This window comes from Corythoichthys intestinalis, chromosome 5, assembly GCF_030265065.1.
Source record: "Corythoichthys intestinalis isolate RoL2023-P3 chromosome 5, ASM3026506v1, whole genome shotgun sequence".
In the NCBI taxonomy this organism is placed as follows: Eukaryota; Metazoa; Chordata; class Actinopteri; order Syngnathiformes; family Syngnathidae; genus Corythoichthys; species Corythoichthys intestinalis.
This window is the reverse complement of record NC_080399.1, coordinates 13612749-13636009: the sequence shown is the minus strand read 5'-3', so window position 1 is coordinate 13636009 and position 23261 is coordinate 13612749. Positions and strand designations below refer to the sequence as shown.

General features: G+C 40.4%; 1 protein-coding gene across 1 annotated transcript in view; it reads right to left on the bottom strand.

Annotated features, from left to right (window-relative positions):
- Window positions 1-5001: 5001 nt before the first annotated feature.
- Window positions 5002-23261, bottom strand: part of LOC130916385 (cellular retinoic acid-binding protein 1) — a 41956-nt gene continuing 23696 nt past the window's right edge. The window contains exons 3-4 of the mRNA XM_057837083.1: window positions 17978-18091; window positions 5002-5327 (exon numbers count right to left, since the gene is read on the bottom strand). Of these exons, the coding sequence (XP_057693066.1) occupies window positions 5277-5327; window positions 17978-18091 (165 nt within the window). The 3' untranslated portion in view covers window positions 5002-5276. The remainder of the gene's footprint in view (window positions 5328-17977; window positions 18092-23261) is intronic.

Below are 23261 nucleotides of genomic sequence, written 5' to 3'. Positions count from 1 at the left end.
TCAGTGTCCCAAAAATGTATTTATACATCTTTTACGTTTTTTTTCCACAAGAGACATCTCTAGGTTCTGATGCAACTTGGCTCCAAAGCACAACGCTCAAAATCCATTTTAAAGCCATAAAACTGGCCACTGGAGTGCATTAGTGCATTTGGTAAGAACTTATATCGGACCATGAAAGAAAATGAATGGAGAGAAATAGTCAGGAAACGTAAGTTGGAAGACGTAAGAAGCGTGAGAAAAATGTGGAGAACGATGTAAAACGCAAGGCCCATGCACCACACAAGTTCCCTAGGTGAATTCTGTTATGAGGTAGTGGTCACTACAAAAGAAAGGTTAAAAAAATATATCTATCTTGATTAGACAGGCGGTGATGAGGGAAAAGTTTACCCCGGCTGTCGCGGCCACAACAGCGTCATCTCTCAGTTCAATAGTTTAGTTATGTGTAAATAAATTGTTCCTTTGCTATCAAAAGCTCTATTTGTCTTGTTGTTTATGTTATTTTGTAGAAGGAAAACATTATTCAGATGTTTGGGATGTCACAAAAGCAAAAAATAGCTGTGTTAAAGTCAAAGTTATGTTTGAAATGTATGCATTTACTAAAAGCTCAATTTCTCTGTTTTTTCATCGGAAATTGGAAAATTGATCAAACTAAGCTATTTTCTAATGCTGATTTCTTAAGAATGGCAAAAGATATGAACTTTTTTTCCTGCTGAAAGAAGAGAGTCTAATCTTTCTTTTGATGGGTTCCATGTTTACATAGCAATAGAACAGAATTTTCTGTAGGCCTTGCAAAATCAGTCAAAATCCAGTAAAACGGCCGGGAGCGAAGGGGGTTACTCCGGTGAAAATGGCTGGGAGTGAATGAATTAATGAGGATATTATGCAAACAATGACGAACCCTAACCCTATGTTGTGGAGGTGGGAACACACCAATAATTTTGCAACTGAAAGTCCGACCTGCATCAGAGTTAGAATAATGTTAATCTGTGTGAATTTCCCAAACTCGAGTAGGAAGCTGCTTGCAGAGAAACATCCTCCTGTATGTTTTCTACTGTTAGCGTTAATTAAACTTTGAGAAACGTAGTGAACCGAGGTTTACCCCCTTTGCCCCAATTTTTAAATTTATATACAGTGCCTTGCAAAAGTATTGGGCCCCCTTGAATCTTGCAACCTTTCGCCACATTTCAGGCTTCAAACATAAAGATATGAAATTTAATTTTTTTGTCAAGAATCAACAACAAGTGGGACACAATCGTGAAGTGGAACAACACTTATTGGATAATTTAAACTTTTTTAACAAATAAAAAACTGAAAAGTAGGGCGTGCAATATTATTCGGCCCCTTTACTTTCAGTGCAGCAAATTCACTCCAGAAGTTCAGTGAGGATCTCTGAATGATCCAATGTTGTCCTAAATGACCGATGATGATAAATAGAATCCACTTGTGTGTAATCAAGTCTCCGTATAAATGCACCTGCTCTGTGATAGTCTCAGGGTTCTGTTTAAAGTGCAGAGAGCATTATGAAAACCAAGGAACACACCAGGCAGGTCCGAGATACTGTTGTGGAGAAGTTTAAAGCCGGATTTGGATACAAAAAGATTTCCCAAGCTTTAAACATCTCAAGGAGCACTGTGCAAGCCATCATATTGAAATGGAAGGAGCATCAGACCACTGCAAATCTACCAAGACCCGGCCGTCCTTCCAAACTTTCTTCTCAAACAAGGAGAAAACTGATCAGAGATGCAGCCAAGAGGCCCATGATCACTCTGGATGAACTGCAGAGATCTACAGCTGAAGTGGGAGAGTCTGTCCATAGGACAACAATCAGTCGTACACTGCACAAATCTGGCCTTTATGGAAGAGTGGCAAGAAGAAAGCCATTTCTCAAAGACATCCATAAAAAGTCTGGTTTAAAGTTTGCCACAAGCCACCTGGGAGACACACCAAACATGTGGAAGAAGGTGCTCTGGTCAGATGAAACCAAAATTGAACTTTTTGGCCACAATGCAAAACGATATGCCTGGCGTAAAAGCAACACAGCTCATCACCCTGAACACACCATCCCCACTGTCAAACATGGTGGTGGCAGCATCATGGTTTGGGCCTGCTTTTCTTCAGCAGGGACAGGGAAGATGGTTAAAATTGACGGGAAGACGGATGCAGCCAAGTACAGGAACATTCTGGAAGAAAACCTGTTGGTATCTGCACAAGACCTGAGACTGGGACGGAGATTTATCTTCCAACAGGACAATGATCCAAAGCATAAAGCCAAATCTACAATGGAATGGTTCAAAAATAAACGTATCCAGGTGTTAGAATGGCCAAGTCAAAGTCCAGACCTGAATCCAATCGAGAATCTGTGGAAAGAGCTGAAGACTGCTGTTCACAAACACTCTCCATCCAACCTCACTGAGCTCGAGCTGTTTTGCAAGGAAGAATGGGCAAGAATGTCAGTCTCTCGATGTGCAAAACTGATAGAAACATACCCCAAGCGACTTGTAGCTGTAATTGGAGCAAAAGGTGGCGCTACAAAGTATTAACGCAAGGGGGCCGAATAATATTGCACGCCCCACTTTTCAGTTTTTTATTTGTTAAAAAAGTTTAAATTATCCAATAAATTTTGTTCCACTTCACAATTGTGTCCCACTTGTTGTTGATTCTTGACAAAAAATTAAAATTTTATATCTTTATGTTTGAAGCCTGAAATGTGGCGAAAGGTTGCAAGGTTCAAGGGGGCCGAATACTTTTGCAAGGCACTGTATGTGGTCTTAATGCAGCCCAAAGGAGCGTTTAATGATTCAAAAAACCGAGGCACTCAAGAAGTACAAAATTAAAAAGCCTTTATTCAGTCATGGCTTTGTACAAATTTTTAAAAATGCTGACATGTTTCGGCAGTGCAGGCCTTCATCAAGACAAACTGACTCTGCCGAGACCACCTCTTAAAACTAGTGGACAATTGTAAGTTCAGCATAGCCAGGTGAACTCTCTTCACCTGATTGTGGTCAAAGTGCAGATCAATTAGGAGCAGCAGAGAAAAAATATCCTAATAGCAGACATCACAAATAGGAAAAGGGGGGAAGAAAAAAAAAAGGCAAGCAAACCTGTGTTGCTACCAAAAAGTTCTATTTTGGTTTCATCTGACCATAACAAATTCTCCCAGTCCTCTTCTGGATCATCGAAATGCTCTCTAGCCAACCGCAGACGGGCCTGGACGTGTACTTTCTTCAGCAGGGGGACACATCTGGCAGTGCAGGATTTGAGTCCCTGGCGGCGCATTGCGTTACTGATAGTAGCCTTTGTTACTGTGGTCCCAGCTCTCTGTAGGTCATTCACTAGGTCCCCCCGTGTGGTTCTGGGATTTTTGCTCACCGTTCTTGTTATCATTTTGATGCCATGGAGTGAGATCTTGCATGGAGCCCCAGCTCGAGGGAATTATCAGTGGTCTTGTATGTCTTCCATTTTCTAAGAATTGCTCCCACAGTTGATTTCTTTACACCAAGCGTTTTACCTATTGCAGATTCAGTCTTCCAATTTTGTCTCTGGTGTCCTTCGACAGCTCTTTGGTCTTGGCCATAGTGGAGTTTGGAGTGTGACTGACTGAGCTTGTGGACAGGTGTCTTTTAAACTAATAATGAGTTTTAAAAAAGTGCCATTAATAGAGGTAACAAGTGGAGCCTCATTAGACGTCGTTAGAAGAAGTTAGATGTCTTTGACAGCCAGAAATCTTGCTTGTTTGTAGGTGACCAAATACTTATTTTCCACTCTAATTTGGAAATAAATTCTTTAAAAATCAAACAATGTGATTTTCAGTTTTTTTTCCACATTCTGTTTCTCATGGTTGAGGTTTAACCATGTTGACAATTACAGACCTCTCTAATCTTTTCAAGTAGGAGAACTTGCACAATTGGTGGTTGACGAAATACTTATTTGCCCCACTGTATCGTACGTACTATGCGGGCCCCTCTTTTTGATGCCCTACTCTAAAAATGGCAAGAAGTGGGGTATGGGGCCCTTGCCTCGCACGACAAAACAAAAGAATGCACTCATTGAGCTGTTGTGAACCTTCAATTAACTCGCCCGCCGCCTCGTGGAGCCCGGCTTCTTTGCTTCCCACAGGCGAGGCGGTGCACTGAGGGGGGAAAGTCAATCTCTGCGCGGATAAGCGGGTGAAACGTCAGCGGCGGAACCCATTTGTCTGAGGGGACCCCCGACTGGAGGCCAAAGCTCTGAAAAGAAAAAGTTGGCAGCAAAAGAGACGCGTTTGCACTCGGGCTTTTTTGATGCCGCGCTGCTTTCTTCTGGCTTTTCTGCAGAAATTTGTGGGGGTGCACCTGTGAGTTCCCCAAAAGATTCATTTATTTACCAGAGCGGGCAGGCTTCCAAAGGCGGCCGGGAACTATTTGTCAGGAAGCTTACTTGGTGGTCCGACCTGTGTGAGAAGAACCCACAGCAGTGTTTCTCAAACTGCACAGGTGAAGAAAACCAAAATAATGATGCTCGAAAAGGATTTTTCGACATAAAAACATTAGCATTGCATTTTAATAATTTTGTTAGTTTTCCAAATTAGCATCTTAATTCAGCTTTCTAGATTTTTCATGTTTTTTTCTTTTATACGTGTTTAGTGGTGTATTTTTTTCATGTTTAATAACAATACAGTTTTGTTAAAATAAACATTTTTGAGGGGGAAAAAATACATTATGAGAATAAAGTTGTATTTTATTGTTTATAAAGTCAAACTTAAATGTATTTTTTGAAGAAATTGCTAAAAAGAATATTTTACCATTAAAACATGATTTTTGTCAGATTTCTTTCTAAAGTAAAGTTTTTTAGTTTTCCTCTTGACTCAAACAGGATTATTATTATTATTAAAAGTTGACATTTCATGAACGTATTCCACACTTTAGAAAATTCAAAATAACATCTCAAATATTTCTATTTTTTCTTTCATTCTTTAATATAGTATTAGAAAACCTGAAAAAAATATTATGTTTATCATAAACAAGATCCTGTTTTAATCCATAAATGCCATAATTGCTCTCTTAAATCCTAAAGCTAAAATAGCATCACAGAGTCTCTGACATAGATATAAAGATTTTTCTTTAATGATTTTTATTCTTTCTTGTGCTTGAAAATCCATGTCAAATCCATGTCCAATGCCATAAACAAGAGACAACATAACGAAAGTGTGTGGAGACTACGTCTATGGAATATTGTAGCTTAGCATATTAGCATTGGAAATCTGATCCCAAATTATTCATCCGCCGTATCCTGGAACTTCACTCCCGCACGTAAATGCGGGTGCACAACACGTCGTCAGCCCCGAAAATCTGGAAAAGAAAAAAAAAAAAAAGGAAAAAAAAAGGTAACATGTAAGAGTTTAATGAGAGTGACCATGTTTTGATTTCCAAAAAAGAGGACACTCAGCCCAGCCTCAAGATTCTTGAATTTTACTCGAAGTTCACTCAAAGATGCCTATATCACTTTAATATATTCAAAGTGTGCCCCCTCACTATGGATGGAAAAATGCAGTTTGAAAAAAAAAAATAATAATAATGACTTTAAAATAAATAAATATATATATACAGTGATACCTCGGCTCACGAACGCTTAAGATCACGAACTTTTCGCCTCAAGAACATTAAATTCGCGAGCATATAGTCTCTGCTGGCGAACTAGTTTTCGGCGGACGAACCAAGCCACGCGGTCGGACAGCGCCACGAGAAGCTGACGCACGCTCACGGCGTCCCAGTTCGTCCCCTCCCTTTCGTTGAGTGCGGACGTGGTTTGTGTTTGATAGACATTTTGGACCATATTGAGTGTACTTTTGCTATTATGGGACCGAAAAAGAGTTACATACAGTCCTTATGGAAGGTGACTCGTGTTACCAATTCGCCCTCGACTGGTAATTGGCGGTGCTTTCAGCTTCCCACCGTCGTGAGAAGTGGACCGGCGAGTCACGTTGGCTCGTTGTCGTCGGTTGTCTTCGGTTCGCCCGATTTCCTCTCCAGAAAGGAGGCGGCGTGCATACAAACACCCAGAGGCGTCGGATGGCTTTTTGTGGGCACTTTTATTAACAACCAAAAGCATGTGGGGGGCACAGCAGTGGAGTCTACGCTAACTGCGCACTTTGCCGGTAACACTCTCCTTCCAAACAGTAACTCCCTCCCTCCTCCTCCCACTCCTCCCACTCCCATACCATCGCAAAGGTAAATAAAACAACTTTATTATACAGTACAGTTTATTTCTTTAATTATAATACAATAGCACACTTATTATACATAAAATAAGGTATATTTTTGTGTAGTTTTAAGGCTTATTTAGTAGAAAATTATGTTTTATGGGGACCTGGGAACGGATTATTCTCATTTTAATGGTTTCTTATGGGAAATAAATGTTCGGAAGACGAACTTTTCGCCTCACGCACACTTTCTGGGAACCAATTATGTTCGTGAGCTGAGGTATCACTGTATATATATTTATATATATATATATATATATATTAGGGCTGTCAAAATTATCGCGTTAACGCGCGGTAATTAATTTTTTAAATTAATCACGTTAAAATATTTGAAGAAATTAACGCACATGTCCCGCTCAGAAAGTATTCTGCCTTTTGGTAAGTTTTACAGCAAGGCTTTTTATGCTGTCCAACAGCGAACTCTTGTGGTCGCTTTGCGACATGGTTTATTGTTTTCTTACCAGTTCATTATGGCTGCATGACGTCTCGGGCTGATAATGTTGTGCTTATATGATCCTTGGACCAGATTTGTCCGTAAGTATGGTTGTTGTAAAGAATGTACATATTATGTTAGTAAGCGAAATGTTATATTTTTAGTATGAGACGCTTTTTGTTTATGTTTAGTGAACCTGTATAGCGTGCTAAGCTAACGTTGTTGCTAATGCAATGCTTGTGTACTTTTATTTTGTAGTTTTACGACGGTCTAAAGAGGACAATGGTTAAAGCCATTTTATTAATAAATCAGATGAAAAAGGAAGAAGAATTATTAAGGCGTCGTTCACTAGCTGTCTAGCTTTGATAAAAATGTAGACGCTTCGGAGTGAGGACAGCATAGACAGATTTAAATGACAGTAGAGTGAAATGCCCACTACAGTCCTTATGTACCGTATGTTGAATGTATATATCCATCCTGTGTCTTATCTTTCCATTCCAACAATTTATTTTACAGAATATATATATAATTTACAGAAAAATATGGCATATTTTATAGACGGTTTCAATTGCGATTAATTACGATTAATTTTTAAGCTGTAATTAACTCGATTAAAAATTTTAATCGTTTGACAGCCCTAATGTGTATATATATATATATATATATATATATATATATATATATGTATATATATATATACACTCACCGGCCACTTTATTAGGTACACCTGTTCAATCAGCCAATCACATGGTGGCAACTCAGTGCATTTAGTGCAGGGGTGGGCAAACCGGTCCTCGAGGGCCGCAGTAGGTCCTCGTCTTTGTTCCAACTGACCCAGCACTGATAGTATAACCAATGAGGTTTCAGCAGAAATGAGAAGCACCTGACTGCAATCGACTGATTGCACTTGTAAAACAGCAGATTGGTGAAAATGTGTCCTCTTAATGGGTTGCAACAAAAACCCACACCCACTGCGGCCCTTTGTGGAATAGTTTGCCCACCCCTGATTTAGTGCATCAGTATGGGGAGGAAAGGTGATTTGAGTGACTTTGAACGTGGCATGGGTTGTTGGTGCCAGAAGGGCTGGTCTGAGTATTTCAGAAACTGCTGATCTACTGGGATTTTCACGCACAACCATCTCTAGGGTTTACAGAGAATGGTCCGAAAAAGAAAAAAATATCCAGTCAGCGGCAGTTCTGTGGGCGGAAATGCCTTGTTGATGCCAGAGGTCGGCGGAAATGCCTCGTTGATGCCAGAGGTCAGAGGAGAATGGCCAGACTGGTTCGAGCTGATAGAAAGGCAACAGTGACTCAAATAACCATCCGTTACAACCAAGGTAGGCAGAAGAGCATCTCTGAACGCACAGTATGTCAAACTTTGAGGCAGATGGGCTAAAGCAGCAGAAGACCACGCCGGGTGCCACTCCTTTCAGCTAAGAACAGGAAACTGAGGCTACAATTTGCACAAGCTCATCGAAATTGGACAATAGAAGATTGGAAAAACGTTGCCTGGTCTGATGAATCTCCATTTCTGCTGCGACATACGGATAGTAGGTTCAGAATTTAGCGTCAACAACATGAAACCATGGATCCATCCTGCCTTGTATCAACGGTTCAGGCTGGTGTAATGGTGTGGGGAATATTTTCTTGGAACTCTTTGGGCCCCTTGGTACCAATTGAGCATCGTTGGAACGTCACAGCCTACCTGAGTATTGTTGCTGACCATGTCCATCCCTTTATGACCACAATGTACCCAACTTCTGATGGCTACTTTCAGCAGGATAATGCGCCATGTCCTAAAGCTGGAATCATCTCAGACTGGTTTCTTGAACATGACAATGAGTTCACTGTACTCAAATGGCCTCCACAGTCACCAGATCTCAATCCAATGGAGCATCTTTGGGATGTGGTGGAACGGGAGATTCGCATCATGGATGTGCAGCTGACCAATCTGCACCAACTGTGTGATGCCATCATGTCAATATGGACCAAACTCTCTGAGGAATGCTTCCAGCACCTTGTTGAATCCATGCCACAAAGAATTGAGGCAGTTCTAAAAGCAAAAGGGGGTCCAACCCGTTACTAGCGTGGTGTACCTAATAAAGTGGCTGGTGAGTGTATATATAAACTAGGGCTGTCAAACAATTAAAATTTTTAATCGAGTTAATTACAGCTTAAAAATTAATTAATCGTAATTAATCTCAATTGAAACCATCTATAAAATATGCCATATTTTTCTGTAAATTATATATATATTCTGTAAAACAAATGGTTGGAATGGAAAGATAAGACACAAGGTGGATATATACATTCAACATACGGTACATAAGGACTGTAGTGGGCATTTCACTCTACTGTCATTTAAATCTGTCTATGCTGTCCTCACTCCGAAGCGTCTACTTTTTCCAAAGCTAGACAGCTAGTGAACGACGCCTTAATAATCAGACTTCTTCCTTTTTCATCTGATTTATTAATAAAATGGCCTCAAACCATTGTCCTCTTTAGACCGTCGTAAAACTACAACAAAAAAAGTACACAAGCATTGCATTAGCAACAACGTTAGCTTAGCACGCTATACAGATTCACTAAACATAAACAAAAAGCGTCTCAAACAAAAAAATATAACATTTCGCTTACTAACATAATATATACATTCTTTACAACAACCATACTTACGGACAAATCTTGTCCAAGGATCATATAAGCACAACATTACAACGTAGGCGTCAGCCCGAGACGTCGTGCAGCCATATTGAACTGGCAAGAAAACAATAAACCATGTCGCAAAGCGACCACAAGAGTTCGCTGTTGGACAGTACAAAAAGCTTTGCTGTAAAACTTACAAAAGGCAGAATACTGTCTGAGCGGGACATGTGTGTTAATTGCGTCAAATATTTTAACGTGATTAATTACAAAAATTAATTACCGCGCGTTAACGCGATAATTTTGACAGCCCTATTATAAACGTATAATATATAATGCAGACCCATAGAAATGTAGTCCAGTCAATACACATACACACAGTAGGCTATGTGCCAAGTAAACTTTTTTTTATAAATTACTAACAATTTTTCCTTGACAAATTGTTATTCCAATTCAATTGATATTCTCATTCAATGTTCTAGATTGCACACAAACAAAAACCGAAATAAACTGACAAACTATTCAACCAGCATCTTTCCAAACGTAGCAGTTCAAAACTACGTTTCCCATAATGCCTAGCGTGGTTCAGCTTACTGATAGCTAACTGTGGCAAAAATCAAACTTTGCTATAAAAGTTTACAATCATCGGCAGCGCAACGATGCGACACCAAACGGGATTTTACAGTCAAAGCGCCGACAGAAGTCAACAGTTGCCATTATGTACGTATTTATCGTAAAAAACTTCAGGCGTTGTGGCCAAATCGTCAACCCAGTAGATGGCGGTAATGCCTAATGATAGGGGTAAACTGCCAACAAAAACCAGAAGAACTCCTCCTTCCCTCCTTACTACTAGGAGCCATGCCATCGCAGGCAGGCGCTGCCACCCAGCGGCCGGAGGGATTCTCTTCAAATTGTTCCCGTGAAAAATCATAAAAACCGGACATTTTTATGAATTTATAAAACCCGCCCGGACGACAAGGATACTACCCGAAAGTAGGACTTGTCCGGGCAAAAGAGGACGTTTGGTCACCCTAGTTTAATCATTGGCTGCCTGCCATTGACGGTAATTGATGTCCAATCCATTTGAATGGGGAGAGAGAGTCCAAATGGCAAGGCTCGTAAGCTTGGAGGTGTTAGGGACATAATAATTCTCAGCATTGTGTCTAAAAATACAAATAAATGAAGGAAAATAAAATTTGCTTCATCGCTCCTAGCACGCTCATTCTGAAGTTGCTTTTCTTTGATGTGCCGCGTTACATCGCCACTCCCCAGAGTACAGTGCATTTGAGTCCTTGTGTACAAATACAGCAGTATTTAAATGCATCAATGTGGATTTTCTGTGGTTTAGAGCAATACAATGGTAGCTCTACATCCGAAGTTAATTCGTTCCAGGACCTTGTTTGTGAGTCGAAATGGTCGTATGTCGAGCAGGATTTTTTCCATAGGAATACATTATGATTCCATTAATTCGTTCCACAGCCCAAAATCCTACACTAAATCCAGCCAATAAAAATAAATATGATAAATAAAATAAATTATGAATAAATATTGGAATAATAATATGATATCTGTAATAATAATAAATAGTACCTGTTAAGCCTGTCGCAATATGCAATAATTTCATTTATCGCACAATAAATAAAAATGAAGGCGGTAATTTTTCCGCTGCGATTTATCGCGGCAGATGTGCTGTTAAAAGTTCGGATTCCTTGTTACCAACTCTGCAAAATGCATCTTCGTTCCAGGTCCGGCAAAAAGTAGCGCCGGAGCCAATATTTCCCGTTATATCCTATTGTTCAACGTATAACCTACCGGCTGCGTCAGTGCTTCGGTTTGACTGCGGACCATCTCCGGCGCGCCGGTGATGTTTACGTGTAGGCGCTCCCGTCAGGGGTGACATTTCACGCGGGGCGGCTATTTTTCTGCACAACACCGGATATTTCCCAATTGCAAAGCATGTAGAGGTCTTTAATTTGTATCATAAGTTCTCTTCAACTGTGAGGGACGGAATCTAATACAAAAAAACAGAAAATCACGGTGTATGATTTTTAAATAATAAATTTGCATTTAATTGCATGAAATAAGTATTTGATACATCACAAAAATCGAACTTAATATTTGGTGCAGAAACCTTTGTTTGCGATTACAGATACCAAACATTTCCTGTAGTCCTTGACAAGGTTTGCACACACTGCAGCAGGGATTTTGGCCCACTCCTCCATGCAGATCTTCTCCAGAGCCTTCAGGTTTCGGGGCTGCTGCCGGGCAACACGGACTTTCAGCTCCCTCCATAGATTTTCTATCAGGTTCAGATCTGGTGACTGGCTAGGCCACTCCAGGATCTTAAGATCCTTCTTACGGAGCCACTCTTTTAGTTGTCTTGGCTGTGTGCTCTGGGTCGTTGTCATGCTGGAAGACCCAGCCACGACCCATCTTCAGGGCTCTCACTGAAGGAAGGAGGTTGTCAGCCAAGATCTGGCGATACATAGCCCCATCCATCCTCCCCTCAATATGGTGCAGTCGTCCTGTACCCTTGGCAGAGAAGCAGCCCCATAAAATGATGTTTCCTCCTCCATGTTTCACAGTTGGGATGGTGTTCTTGGGGGTGTACTCATCCTTCTTTTTCCTCCAAACACGACGAGCCGAGTTTAGATCAAAAAGTTCAATTTTGGTCTCATCCGACCACATGACCTTCTCCCATTGCTCCTCTGCATCATCCAGATGGTCAGGGGCAAACTTCAGACGTGTCTGGACATGCACTGGCTTCAGCAGCGGGACCTTGCGTGCGCTGTAGGATTTTAATCCATGACGGGGTAATGTGTTTCCGATGGTTTTCTTCGAGACTGTGGTTCCAGCTCTCTTCAGGTCATTGACCAGGTCCTGCCGTGTAGTTCTGGGCTGATCCCTCACCTTCCTCATGATCAGTGATGCCCCACGAGGTGAGATCTTGCATGAAGCCCCAGAACGAGGCAGATTGACCGTCAACTTGAACTTCTTCCATTTTCTAATAATCGCTCCAACAGTTGTTACCTTCTCACCAAGCTGCTTGCTTATTTTCCTGTAGCCCATCCCAGCCTTGTGCAGGTCTATTATTTTATCCCTGATGTCCTTACACAGCTCTTTGGTCTTGGCCATTGTAGAGAGGTTGGAGTTTGTTTGTTTGAGCATGTGAACAGGTGTCTTTTATACAGGTAACAAATTCAAACAGGTGCAGTTACTTTCGGTAATGAGTGGAGAACAGGAGGGGAACTTAAAAAAGAACTAAGAGCCGAAATATTTACTAGTTGGTAATGTATCAAATACTTATTTCATGCAGTTAAATACAAATGTATTATTTAAAGAATTATACAATGTAATTTTCTGGATTTTTGTATTAGATTCCGTCCCTCACAGTTGAAGAGAACTTATGATACAAATTACAGACCTCTACATGGCTTGCAAGTGGGAAAACCAGCAAAATCGGCAGTGTATCAAATACTTGTTCTCCCCACTGTATAAGCGTACATAAAATGCTTTTTTAATTATTATTATTATACTTTGGGGAGAAAAAGTGAAAAAACATGTCTTATATGTATCTCTTTCCAATGCTAAATCTGAATAAATACATCAAACACACACATCAAGATTTCATCGGCCGTGACTTGTGTGTCTCCGTCCACTGAACAGCATGCTATCAGTACACCAGCACCTTTTCTATTGGACACTCAAGAGTTTGCCACAAATATTCACTGCCGCTGAGAACACACCCTCCCAGGGGGTTTCAGAATCGGCACCTTTCAAACTAAATTTCTAAAGACTCCAGGGTCGTACAACATTTTGAAAGGCGTTCGTGTACGTGTGAGAAGGCACCATATTTTATTTCTGCTTCATTGTTAACAAAAAAATAAATAACATTGGGATAATGTTTAAATTTAGGAAAATGGTCTCAAAAGTCCTAAAAAAAGGGCTTGAATTTTGCCATGAAAAAGGGGTACAAATCCTGTAACCGCTGTCAATGGCAGTGAACGCTTCTTGTATTACACCAACACAAATCTCTTGACGTACAGTATTTTCCCATCTAACGTGATTCAATGAGACGTAACATGCAAATTGTATGTAAATGTGTCCTACTTAGTACACAAACAGCCTGTTGTATTCCCTAAGCTGATTACAGTCAGTCTTTAAACATTTGGACCTGGACAAAATTCTCATCGTTTTTGCCGTATAAACAGAACTTGGTCACAGAGGTAACCTTGTCAAGTTCATTCAGAAGCGAGAAGAGCTGAAATGATGGCTACCCATCAGAGCGTAACAATTTGGACTCCCTGTGGTAACTTGTGTGGCACGTTTTTGCTTTTATCACTCAAAGGTGATAATTGGCCAGAATTAGCTTGTTGTAAAGGATTTTTTTTTTTTTTTTGGTCAAATTATTTGACATTAGCTTCAGTGGAGAGCCTGGAGCTGCCACTCACCACCTGCAGAGTGCTGTACTGGTATATAATGAAGGCAGAGTCAGTTTTCAGAAGCCTCTTGGAAGTACAGTTCCACACATTCAGAGGTTTCGTGTGTTTTTGTGTGTTTTATTTGGGAGTTTACCCACCCACAACAGTCCTCTAAAGACATTTTGGGTAGACAGCAACCACATATCACCATGGGATCACAACTGGAAGCCGTTAAAGCAAATAATCTTGAAAATTCCTCGTCAAAATGTAACAGCGTAAATGCCAGTCTTGCATTAAGGATCATTCACTGCTTGCCCAGTTCAAGAGGATTGTAAGCTACTCGGGTTGCAACTAACGATTATTTTCATAATCTATTAATTGGACAATTAATTAATCGGATAAATGTCACTTCTTTCAATTATATTCACAATGTAGTAGTTTGTAAGTAGCAATCAGCGTTGTTTTCGTCAACGATGACGATGACGAAAGTAATTTTTTCATCACGATGACGAGCTAAAAACGTGTTTTGGGAGACTAAAACATGAAGAGATGGCTGCCAGTTGTCATCTGACGAGACGAAAACAAGATGAAAATTCGCCATCGTTTCCGTCAGGAGTTCACAATGTGTGATATTTTCTTAACGTATGTGTAGTTAGCACGCAGTGATGAGGCGTGCTGCTGAATTTTGGAGCAGCTGTAGTTTCCGGAAGGACCTGCCCCTTTGCCCTTATATGCCCAAAGTGCCCCTTTTGACTGGGCTTTTTTTTTTTTTTTTTGGTGCGTATGTGTGCTGTCAGACTGTGCAGACATGCCACCGAGTATTTTACTTGAACACCGAAAACACCCTTAAAAAAAAAGCCATCTGTGTGCCGCTAAGCCGCTGCATAACCCCTCCCCCCCGCACGCTGTTCTTCTATGACCTGGGTGTGTGGTGCGGAGTCCGAGGACATCTGGTGGTTGGAAACAAACGGTATTACCCTTATAAACAGTGTTTGAGCAAATAGTGAAAATTGTTACACCAGGTTTATTGTGGGGATTTTTAAAAAAATAATTAATAATACGTAATTTTCTCTTATATAGTTTTTCTACTTAATGATTAATTACCCCACCCCCGCTCCATGGCTATTTTGATCCGTGTGTCTCTACTCTCTATAGGCAAACCGCAACGTTCTCTAGAAAGGTACACATCTTTAAGTTCTCGTTTCCATCTAAATTTAATATTTCTAATGCGTCCCTTTATTTCATTAGCTGTGATTCCGGTGTTTGTATAACTCTTAATGTGATAATTTGTTCCATTTCTATGTATTTATTGGTAAAATTTATATTTTTGTTTTGTTCCCGCTAGTCACCCTTGTTAAGTGTTCTGTCGTCTCTCTCTCTCTTCACATTATTGAGAAAGAAATTAAGAAAGCTTTAAAATTAAAAGCCACCGGGGAATCTGATATTTTTAATTCAAGATTTATATTTCATTATGTAGACATACATCGGAAGGAAAGGTTGATTTTTTTTTTTTTTTTTTAAGGAGCTGGATGAGGCTGACATTTTATGTAATATCTTTATTAATTATTAGGTGCTAGAGTTGTCAAATAAGGATAATAATGAAAAAATAGTTTTTAAAAAACTGCTGATGGTGGCTCAGTGAACATCTGATGTGGTTTGTTCTCAGATGAACAAATTGAGGAAGGAAGTTTTGATATAGAGGTTGAAGGAAGAAAAGAGGCAAAGACTGACTGAGTCACAGCTAGAAAATGTTGATGACAGTGTTGATTTCTATTTACTAGTCCGCCCTCCAAATTAAAGTCTGGTACAGTCTCAGCCATTTATACTGTAAAGCTGGTAAAACTGTAAGTCATTTTGTTGTAACGTGTATTAAATTCTTGTTCATGTATCCCTTTTGATCTATGAGCACCTGCCCCTCCATCGGTCTCTGTTAGAGATGTCCCGATCCGATATTTGGATCGGATCGAACGCCGATATGGGCAAAAAAATGCGCATCGGTATCGGATCGGCCGGCATGGAAAAATTCCGATCCAGACTTCCAATCCAGTTTTTTTTTTTTTAACGTCCGGTCCGGGTTTTCCAGCGCACTGATTTACATAATCCATTTCAGTTGTAGCTTCGGTTTCCCTAAAATCCGGTCCGCATTTTACAGCACACGTTCAACACACTACATTACCATCTGCCAATTTACTGAGAGAGTTTATCGGTAAAAATGTCAGCTGTGTGGGATCATTTCACCTTAAAGGACGACAAAGACGAAGAGGCAGACTGCAAAATATGCCACAATAAAGCCAAGCGTGGTGGTAAAGCTGTAAGAATTTTTAATACAACCAACCTAATCAAGCATTTAGCGAAATACCACCACAAAGGAATATGAAAACCGAAGACAAAAAGAAAGGTCTTACGCAACTAACACTGGCAGAAACTTTTGCTATGCGTGACAAACTCTGGCACTCGACAGTCCCAAATCCCAGGGAATAACAAGAGTCATTTCCGAAGAATTCATTCTGGATGACGAGCCATTATCTCTCGTGAGTAAAGACGCACCATCCAACACTTAGAACCACGGTACAACATGCCCAGCCGTCATTACATCCTTGAGCAATTCGGCCGTGGAAGATTCGAGAACGATTCACAAACATCCAAATTCCGATGATTGAAATATGTCAAGTAAAGCAGAACTAATACACAGCGCGGTCTTCGGGACGCAATGAGAAACGGACCGCATTGCGTCCCGAGAGGAAACATCATGCTTGTCATTGACCCGGGTAATGCCAATGCTCAACTCACGGCTTTAGCTCAACTCATGCCGCTGGATAAAAAAACACAAGAATACCTGACTGCTGCTGACAGCCGTTACAAACTACGTCAACATCGTTTTACTGTAGATAATAGATATCATATGTACAGTATTTAGAACTAGATGCAAAATGACAGACTCCACGGAGTTAGCAACATTGAAGTATTGAAAACTAGATGCGTTGGTAAACAGCCGCCATCTTAAAGCAGGAGACTTCCCTAGTAGGCAGTTGTGAATCTAATTAACGTTTTATCTAAAATACTCCTAAATCGGCAAAATATTGACTTGAATCTATCTTCAAAACAGTTTTAAAACTTTCACTTTCACTTTCTTTGTAGTTTAAAGCTGCAGATACAGAATGGGGACTTGAGTATTTTATTTACTGTTTTAAAATGTTAACGTGATACTGAAATAGTCGTTTATTTAAACCTGAGAGGATTTTTATACAATTGATGTAACTAATGCACGAAACATTCAAAGCATCTAATAGCTTGGGGGGTTTGTGGGATTTTCCACTGAGGTTGTTTGTGTGTTTTGCTTTTTTAAGACAGTTTACTATATTATTTGCACGTTTTACTGACTGATTATGCCATTTCTGTTTGTTATTTATAATGTTTTGTGTTTGTCACTGAATAAACAGGTCAGTTTCTTGTTACCAACCGTTGTGTGTTATTCAAACTCACCTAATTCAGCTGGCTAGTTGTTATCAAGAGTACTAAAACCCTTTTCAACATGAGTCTGACAACTAAGTAAGGAGGCTAAATGACTTTAAACTTTAGTACATGCTTAGATAGGCCGGTATCGGTATCGGCCAGTATCGGTATCGGAGCGGAAGTGCAAAACAATATCGGTATCGGATCGGAAGTGCAAAAACCTGGATCGGGACATCCCTAGTCTCTGTACGGCCCTGCTGAAATGCAGTGAGTTACAGTAATCGAGCCGGGAAGTGACAAGACTACAGACAAGAGTGGAAGCGGTATGGCGAGTAAGAGAGGGGAAGAGCCGAGAAATATTGCGAAGGTGGAAATAGGCTGAACTGGTGATGTCGTTGATATGGGAGCGGAAAGAGAGCATGCTGTCGAGGATGACACCCAGACTCTTAACCTGAGTACAGGTTAGCTCGTCATTGTGACATCATCGTCATAAAAAAATTGTTCGTTGACGAAAACAACACTGCTCATAAGGAGAGTCCACTGTAATGACGTCACAGACATGCGCGGTAAAGACGGTTTGTTCTGAAATTTTGGAATAAGTGTACAGTATATCCCATTGGATTATAAATCGATAAAAACAACTCTTCTCGTTCAGAATAAAATCCTAATCGGAATAGGTTTAGAATATTCCGAATGGGGTGTCTACATGAAGCATTTTTATTCCGATCAGGTTTTTAATCAAAATACATGTGTCCATGTAAACGTCTGTCAATGACACTTGTTAACTCACCAGCGTCAACTCATCGCCGTTGAGTTCTCGGGTCCAGAAGGTTTTTGGTCCGTCACCGTCCACCAGAGTCTGCTTACAACTGAGTTTGTTCTCTGACACCCAGGTGGCGAGACTCTGTAGGGTAATAAAGGAAGACGGTCATCCAATTCATCACTGTTGTAGTTTTTACTTTGCAAAACAAGCTAGCTAAAACTCTGGGATTCTCATTTCCTGCGTGCTTATGTGGAATCTTTCAGGACATTTGCCGGAAAGCCTGACATAATACTTTCTCACAAGGCCTCCCACAGTTTGGCAGCGTTGCCTGGTGCAAAGCTGTCTCCAAAATGAAGCGCAAAGTCACTCAAAAGCCATAAGAACTCAGACCACGTTTTTTAAAAAAATTAATAGGGTAATTATTTCACATATAAACCTGTCACACACACACAACTGTCAAAGAATGACTTTCAATGCACAAAGTTGGAATAGTACTGCTTTTGGTGAGTATACAGTAAAAACTGTTATCAGGCCGCGGCAGTTTTATTTCACAACAAGTAGATAAAAACAGTGATTTTTGGTATTCTATCCACCTAATTCCATGTTGCCTCTCAAACCGTTTTATCTCAGTCTCTTCATGGAAGTGAGAAAAGCTGGCGCAGATTAAACGAGACTTTTGAACCTCACAGCTGTATTGAGGCTAAGGATCATGCCGTTAATCCCTTTAAATTCCACCACATCTGGCCTCGACTACTCAGGCCTGCCAAATACTGACAACAGGAAGATCTGTATTACATTGTTTGACCAAGTTGTTTGACAAATTAAATACAGTGGGGCAAAATAAGTATCTAGTCAACCACCAATTGTGCAAGTTCTCCGACTTGAAAAGATTAGAGAGGCCTGTAATTGTCAACATGGGTAAACCATGAAAGACGGAATGTGGGGGGAAAAAAACTGAAAATCACTTTGTTTTATTTCATTTATTTCCAAATTAGTGTGGAAAATAAGTATTTGGTCACCTACAAACAAGCAAGATTTCTGGCTGTCAATGAGGTCTAACTTCTTCTAACGAGGTCTAACGATGCTCCACTCGTTACCTCTATTAAAAGACACCTGTCCACAACATCAGTCAGTCACACTCCAAACTCCACTATGGCCAAGACCAAAGAGCTGTCGAAGGACACCGCAGACAAAATTGTAGACCTGCACCAGGCTGGTAAGACTGAATCTGCAATAGGTAAAAGGCTTGGTGTAAAGAAATCAACTGTGGGAGCAATTATTAGAAAATGGAAGACATACAAGACCACTGATTATCTCCCACGATCTGGGGCTCCATGCAAGATCTCACCCCGTGGCGTCAAAATGATAACAAGAACGGTGAGTAAAAATCCCAGAACCACACGGGGGGACCTAGTGAATGATCTACAGAGAGCTGGGACCACAGTAACAAAGGCTACTATCAGTAACGCAATGCACCGCCAGGGACTCTAAACCTGCACTGCCAGACGTGTCCCCCTGCTGAAGAAAGTACACGTCCAGGCCCGTCTGCGGTTCGCTAGAGAGCATTTAGATAATCCAGAAGAGGACTGGGAGAATGTGTTATGGTCAGATGAAACCAAAATAGAACTTTTTGGTAAAAACACAGATTATCATGTTTGGAGGAGAAAGAATACTGAATTGTATCCGAAGAACACCATACCCACTGTGAAGCATGGGGGTGGAAACATCATGCTTTGGGGCTGTTTTTCTGCAATGGGACCAGGACGACTGATCTGTGTAAAGGAAAGAATGAATGGGACCATGTACTGAGAGATCTTGAGAGAAAATCTCCTTCCATCGGCAAGGGCATTGAAGACGAGACGTGGCTGGGTCTTTCAGCATGACAATGATCCCAAACACACAGCCAGGGCAACAAAGTAGTGGCTTTGTAAGAAGCATTTCAAGGTCCTGGAGTGGCCTAGCCAGTTTCCCGATCTCAACCCCATAGAAAATCTGTGGAGGAAGTTGAAAGTCCGTGTTGCCTAACGGCAGCCCCAAAACATCACTGCTCTAGAGGAGATCTGCATGGAGGAATGGGCCAAAATACCAGTAATAGTGTGTGAAAAGTTTGTGAAGAGTTACAGAAAGCGTTTGGCCTCCGTTATTGCCAACAAAGGGTACATAACAAAGTATTGAGATGAACTTTTTGTATTGACCAAATACTTATTTTCCACCATGATTTGCAAATAAATTCTTTAAAAATCAAACAATGTGATTTTCTTTTTTTTTTTTTTCCACATTCTGTCTCTCATGGTTGAGGTTTACCCATGTTGACAATTACAGACCTCTCTAATATTTTCAAGTGGGAGAACTTGCACAATTAGTGCTTGACTAAATACTTATTTGCCCCACTGTAGCTTTGACTGCCTAGAAGACTTTCAAAGACTTTTTTTTTCTTCGAACAGTGAGGCTTTAAAGGGAACCTCAGACTTAAAGACTTGTAGGCTCTAATAAGCCACAATTGTTCGCTTTCATTTAAATGTGATTAGAAACACATATATTATTGCCATTGATTGAAAAATCTATAATATTTAGTACTGTCAGGGTCCGCGAATGCGGAAAACAGGGTTGACTCCCAAAACAGACAACCAGAGTGGCGCTTAAACAGATTTATTGTAACCGTACAAAAACACGCGATCGCTAATAGGAGATAATAAAAAGGGTCCATGACAAACAGGTCGACAGAGATCACTATAAATGACCCGAGGGTAAACCATGGTGATAAAGATAGCACAAATAAACTCGAATACCTGAACAAGGTAGAGGCTACGAAACGAAGGCGGCAGACCTACATACCAGGGCAGGGCGAAATTAGCCAATTGCGAATAACCTGCTCGAGACTACTAGAACGTTTGATGGCGACCAGCAAGGCAATATCTCGGCGCTCTTCTCCTGGATGGCCTGCGTTTATATGCTACCGCTGATGAGCTGGAATTAGCTGGAGGTGTGACGTCAGCACGCCCCCACAGCCGGTAGCGAAGCTAATATGACAACTGGCATGATTTTGTCACATTCTGCTTCTGGTCAGATTGTTTTGTTACAGAGCTGTGGGATGACTTCACAACGTCGTACCTGCATCCAATTCCAGCTCATCAGCAGTGTCTTTAAACCGATCCTAGGCGGCTTGCCGAGATATTGACTTGCTAACGTTTGACAGTTTGTACATCCCTTCGTTGCTAGTTGCAGCATTGCCTTGTTTTTTTTTTGTTTGTCTGCCTCTCACGGCGGTTTTTTTTTTTTTTTTTACGTGAAAATTCCCTCACAGCTGCCAGTAGTTTACCGTTAATTATACAGATTTTTTTTCCAGTACCGTAATGACTTTTACATTTACAAGGTGAATTTTACGGTAGACTACTAGCAACCAAAGCTGCCAGTACACTTCCACTGTGAAATTTACAGTTAACTACCGGTAACCACAGCTGACGGTATTTTATCGTAAATTATAGTCTTTTTGCCATTAGCGTAATGATTTTAACCTTGCCGGCAGCCACAGTTTAATTTTCCCGGAAATTATATATTTATTTACATTATGTTACATTGTCACCATATTTTTTACAGTGCAGTTCTACCAGAACTGCTGGTAGATTACCTTAACTTAAGTTTTTTTTGGTGCATCGTGATATCTTTTACATTGTCGCCGTGTATTTAACGGTGAACTACTGGCAACCACAGCTGCCAGTATTTTACCGTAAATTTTACAGATTTTTTATAACAGTGACGTTTTTGATTTTGACAAATTTTCGGAGCATCTGGTGACAGTTTTTTTACAAGATTTTTCCATTTTTCTTGTGGAAATTTAGTCTTTTGTTCCATTTTCAACAGGGACAACTCCATATTTGTATCTAAATTAAACAGATCTAAGACGCATCTTTGAGGAACGCCAATTTTTTTTAAGCATTTGTAATAATCTCCATTTTAATCCGTCTCCTATTATGGACCTTGGGAAGGAAATAGGGAACTTCCCCAACTGAATCAAGCATTCACTTATTCAACATGTCCAAAAAAAAAGAGAAACTGAGGTATTTAGTATATCTCAGCAAACGCAGAGGTTGTAGATCCTTGCCAAATTCAATTACTTTTTCGCCATGTGAAACAAAATCCTTCTTGCCTGCTACTCGGGGAACATCCAAACAAATATAGGCATCCAACATCTTACCAGGTTGAGTAAGAGCTCGCACCAGAACAAAAACATAACATGACAAATGAGCGATGACAATCTCTCCTCTGAGCCCTCGGAGACGTCACGCTGCTCGAGATGGCGGGCGCTGTACCCACGTGCCGCGGGGTGCCGAGAAAAGGGCGCCACGCTGTCTCCGAAATAGGTCACATCTCCCCTTCCTGCCCCCAAAAACAACACTGAAAAATTGTGAACCCCTGTATGCAACAGTAATATTACTGCTTCACTGTAATAGTGTGATAATTGTGGGGCAATTCGTACGATGCGGGTTCTCTTTCAATTTCGGCCTTCACATTTATGGTTGCGGCAAAAAATTGGGTTTATTGTAAAAAAAAAAAAAAAATTCATTTTAGTGATAAAAACATTGACATTTATAATTTTAAAATGTATCTTGTCCTAAAATGTTCGAGTCACATAATTTGCACAAAAATAAGAATTCAGGAAATTGAGGTGCACAAAAGTAGTACAGTTTTTGCCAAAAACCTACTGTTTGACTAAAATTTGACATCCCTATTCATTTTCAGTGGGACAAAATGACCTGATAGCATTATGAAGTCCCTCAAAATGTACAGGAAGTGACAAATGAACAAGGAGTGACCCAGAAATACACTAAATCAATGGACACCCCTTCCCCCACAAAAAAAACACGAAAAATCTCGAAAATTGAAAATCTGTTTAGGTTGGAAAAAAAAGAACATGTAAAAAGTGAAAAAATGTGGTAAAAGGTTAAAATAAAAATCATGCGAGAAGAGCGAAAAAGGCAAAATCCGGTAAAACCGAAAAACTGAAAACTGCAGGGGGAAAAACGGTGGGAAAAAAACCACCCACATACAAATAATCAAAAACCACCCAAAAATGGCAACAAGAAATATCATAAAACCACGGGAAACAGTTAGCTTTAACGTGCCTACGACAGCAAAAATCATGTTTATTTTATCTTTCATGCGGCATTTTATACTCCTGAATGAAAAGGACCTCTTGGATGTGTGTGGAAGCGATCGATATATTTATCCAACCCCATAAAAATTAGTGACTTCCGGCCAGAGTTTGAATTGAGGAAGAAGGCGAATGTGATATCAACGGAAGAGATAATCT